The following is a 4151-nucleotide window of genomic DNA, read 5'->3' as shown; positions in this document are numbered from 1 at the left end:
CGAAATCTCAGCATGATTCCAAAAATTCCGTTAAGACAAAGACTGGAAATAAGACTGGTTTTTGCTTATGATATACAACATTAAAGTAACTAATATTTTTTGAGATTTGATTTAGAATTGAGATAAATTTAAAATAAATAAATATATGTTTAATGTTTGAAAGGTTTTTTGTACTTTAAAAATTTGTTAATCATATATCCTTTGGTCTAACAGTCATGTTTACTTTAACTGACTCGTAAGCCTTCCATTCATTTTCATTCCGAAACTCAGTTTGGTAACAGATTGGTAGAACAACAACCGGCCAAAAAAAATTATTCCAAAAATTATTTGAAAAGTTGTCTGGTTTTCTAAAGATGGAGAACGGTCCAGAATTTAGTTGGGAGTACAGTCATGGCGGTCAGGGAAATCCGTACAGCTCTCAGGTAAGATTGTCTTGGAATTTCAGTGATTGCGGTGCAGACTAAAACATTTTTTAAGATGGGATCCAACACTTCGCCTCCGGGTGGCGGTGGACGTCAGTGGTTGCACTCGAATCAGGCCAACACCCAAAACTTTATGCACGGTTCAAGTCCCCACGGATCGGGATTACATCCACATCAGGCTTCGCCAGGAGATCCCTTCGGCTCCTACAACCAAAACATGCTGAACATGTACACGAACTTTAAGCCCAGCTATGGACACTCTCAAGTGGGGTAAGTGGCTATGGAACCTCTTAATTTTCTCGAAAAATACTTTTAAAGAATTATTTTAGCCCAGCTATGATCCAAGGAGTTGGTAACGAATCTAGTCAAGGAATGGGTCATGGAATGGGTCATGGAATGGGTAATGGAATGTCTGAATCTATGGGAATGAGTGAATCTGGCATGAATCCGGGCATGAATCGGGGCATGAGCAATGGTCTCGGCGGTGGCATGGGCGGTGGTTTCATGCGTGGAGGTCAAAGGTTAGCTGCAGGCTACTCCAGTCGCTCGAATGGTAAAAAATACTGAATGATTATAGACAACATGAAATGCAATTTTCCGTTCACAGGTCTAAATGATCCCAACCCGTCGCAATCCCATCGAGGTAGTTGGTTCTAAGCCAGTCCGTGGCTCCCAAGATCCGCTATTAATATCCAATTAGAGAACTCGGGAAAACTTGGTAATAATCTCATTTAACGGCGTCTGTAAATTTGGCAATTGAAAAAAAAAACTCTATTTATTTTGACAATAAATCGAAATCTTCCGTTTAATGAGCGTTTAGAGATTGAGGGACTAATAAATCTTTCACAAATATTTGGCACATCTATCAATCTATAATCACGTGTGCTCTGCCGTTTAATTGTAATCGATATTCAAATATAGTCGAGGGTCAAACGGAGCCATTAAAGCGGGGTGACCTTCTGACCCCGCGGGTGCTGTGAACTCTGTCAGCAGGGATCTGTATGGAAATCAGGAGAGGAGGGTGGACCGGGGTGGCACAGGGGCATAAATAACAAATGCAATGTATTTGTATGTATAAATTATGATGATACTATTAGTTAGCATGTCATTTGGCAGCGGGTCTATAAATTACGGACAGGCAGCAACTGCACCAGAGCCACCCTCCCATTTTCTGCATCCGTTTTTTTCGGGAGTTTTTATTAATAAATTTACATATACTTACGATTCCGGGGGCTCCAAACATGTCGCATGTCCCTCCACTTGAAGAACTCCTCCCTTTTTGAAAGACCCGCGCGTGTGTAATGATCTGTCGCCCTGGATCAGGGCACTGGATTAATGGTAAACCGAACGCATTTTTCATCGAACATTCATTCTGCCGCATTTTTCCTCGCTTTTCCGCTCCGTTTTTTACAAGCGGATTTTTCGGATGAACTAATTTATTTGCTGGCAGCAGGCAGAGAGTTCAGTAAACTATATGGAATCGCTCCGGTTATGAGACCATTCGTTGTGCTCCAGATACGCGGAGACAGTTGGTTCCGTTCCCGTTCCCGTTCCCGTTTCCCTCCATAAAACCCTTGGACCTCGGATCCCTGGGTGGAATGCCAGTCACGTCTTGGACAGATAGGCCAAAGAATAGAGCCAGCCGACAATCACTCGACTTTTTTGACTTCATTTTAATTCAGTTTTTTGTTTCGTGCTATATCTGTATATATAACATTTACTTAGTCTGTGACGGTTTGGCGTTTGGCGAAGGGGTCACAAATAAATTAAAACAATTGAAATTTACATTAACATTTCTCGAGTCGGTTGGGTCTTGTCCTAACACCTCTTTTGTCAGCTGTGATTATTTGTGGGCATTTCGGACTTTTAATACAGTGGACCTCATATATGGAAAACCATAAATAAATTAAATAGGAAAAATAAAATTTAAACCAAAAATGTTGTTTTTTTTTTTTAATATTTGCAAACTTAATTTAAATTAAAGCCATATTTAACATAAATAAAATATTTTTAAATCAAATTAAATTGTATTTAATATTAATTTAAATATTTAATAAATAGATTTGTATTTTTACTACTCAATTCTGCATCAGTGTCAGTATCTAAACTTTTAAGCAATTTATTGTTTAGATCATCAAAAATTCATTTTAATTAAATGCCTTTTAAGATCCTCCTTATATCGGGCTTTTCACCGAACCCATTGAACTTGTTTTTTTAGGGTCTTTAGGAAGAGGCTCTATGATTGCTATTGCCCTTTCACGGCGAGTAGTTGAAATATCTTGGTGTTATTTTAATTCGTGTGCTCTTTTATTTCCCATTTTTATTTTTATTTTTCTTTGTCTTTGTACTTTGTCGGTTGTTTTTCGTTTCGAATTTGTTTTCTATGCACTTATTTAATTGTGTTTTTATATTTATTATGTGCTTTCCTCAAGTCGCCTTTTAATGTGCCACATTTACGTAAAAATGTATTTTTAATTTATTTTCTAGACCGCTTGTGTCGCTTTATCGAGCTCATCGGGTTCAGGTTTAATTTCAGATTCGGGTTGAGGTTTAGGTTTAGGTTGAAGTCGGGGTCCAAAGGAAAAGGCAAGGCGATAAGCACGCACCATTTTGGTGGTTTTTGAATTCAAATTGAGTTTTTATTTTCGGGTTTTAGTTGCTGTAGTTGCTTTTATTGCCGCGGCTTTAGTGCCGTGTAATGAAGGGTTTATGGGGCACTACACAAAGTTATATTAAGTACGGATAAAATGTATAGTATTGTATTGTGTTTTATGGTGCCCTATGTTCAGGCGATAGTTTTTGTTAGATGGCTTTAGGGTAATCCATCTTAGTCAGAAGATTGAATAGATATCTCCATAGATAGGGCTATTTTAAAACTAAAAAATTGAGGGTACTTAAGTCTTATTTCTGGGTAAACAAAGACTATTTAAATAAATCTAAAAAAGAAGTTCTGTCTTAAAAAAAAGAAAATGTTACTCTTTAAGAAGCAAGCAAAAAAAATATTATTTTTAAAGCAATTGACTTACAGATGAAATTAGTTTATAGCCATGACTTGCTCATAATCTGTTAAGGATTCTGATATACAACCATTTTAGTGTTTTTAAATAAAAAAGGAACAAAATAATAAGTCTAACGAATTGCCGACACTCCCACTCTACAAACACTAACTTGTCGAGAGCGTATAAATTGCAAATTGCAGAGATTGAAATGATATATACGCTGCACATATCTGTTAGAAGTTAACTGGCTGATTCAGTAGCTCCGATTTCGCATTGTTGGGGGCTGGCGAAAAAAAAGCGGGCTGGTCGGCCATAAAATCAACACTTTGGTTAGCAAAACAAACCGTTTAATGCAAAACAAACAAGAGGCGACAGCAACTAGCCACACCTGGCCAAATACAAAAAATAAAAAACGAGCTACATGGGCTGGTGTAGTGTTGATAAGGGCGTGGCCAAGAGCGGCTAAAAAATTTGCACAATTTGTTTGACATTTTTGTCGAAAAACCGCAAAAATCAATTGGCAGTTCAAGTGTCCCGGGGCAGTCGTTCCTTCTGTCTCTGTGTGTGCGGCCTCAATTCAATTAATATGCAAAATTTGCCAGTGACATATCTATTGAGCGTAATTGAATCATAGCCATCATACCCCTAAAAAAAACCCCATGGGGCCCATTTTTCATGTTTCGTGTGTGTGTAATCCCAGCTGCCCGCGTAGGGCATGGCAGCTCTGTTT

At 38.1% G+C, this 4151-nt stretch overlaps 1 protein-coding gene across 1 annotated transcript; it reads left to right on the top strand.

Moving 5' to 3' along the window:
* Positions 1–248: 248 nt before the first annotated feature.
* LOC108134483 (serine/threonine-protein phosphatase 1 regulatory subunit 10) lies at positions 249–1231 on the top strand. Its single transcript, XM_017254800.2, has 4 exons — positions 249–422; positions 478–692; positions 752–975; positions 1030–1231. The coding sequence occupies exons 1-4, from the start codon at positions 354–356 to the stop codon at positions 1077–1079; spliced, it is 558 nt and encodes a 185-aa protein (XP_017110289.1). The 5' UTR covers positions 249–353; the 3' UTR covers positions 1080–1231.
* Positions 1232–4151: the final 2920 nt, after the last annotated feature.

This window comes from Drosophila elegans, unplaced genomic scaffold (assembly GCF_018152505.1).
Source record: "Drosophila elegans isolate 14027-0461.03 unplaced genomic scaffold, ASM1815250v1 contig_814, whole genome shotgun sequence".
In the NCBI taxonomy this organism is placed as follows: Eukaryota; Metazoa; Arthropoda; class Insecta; order Diptera; family Drosophilidae; genus Drosophila; species Drosophila elegans.
Note: the sequence above shows the minus strand (reverse complement) of the source record. Positions and strands in the feature narration are given on the sequence as shown.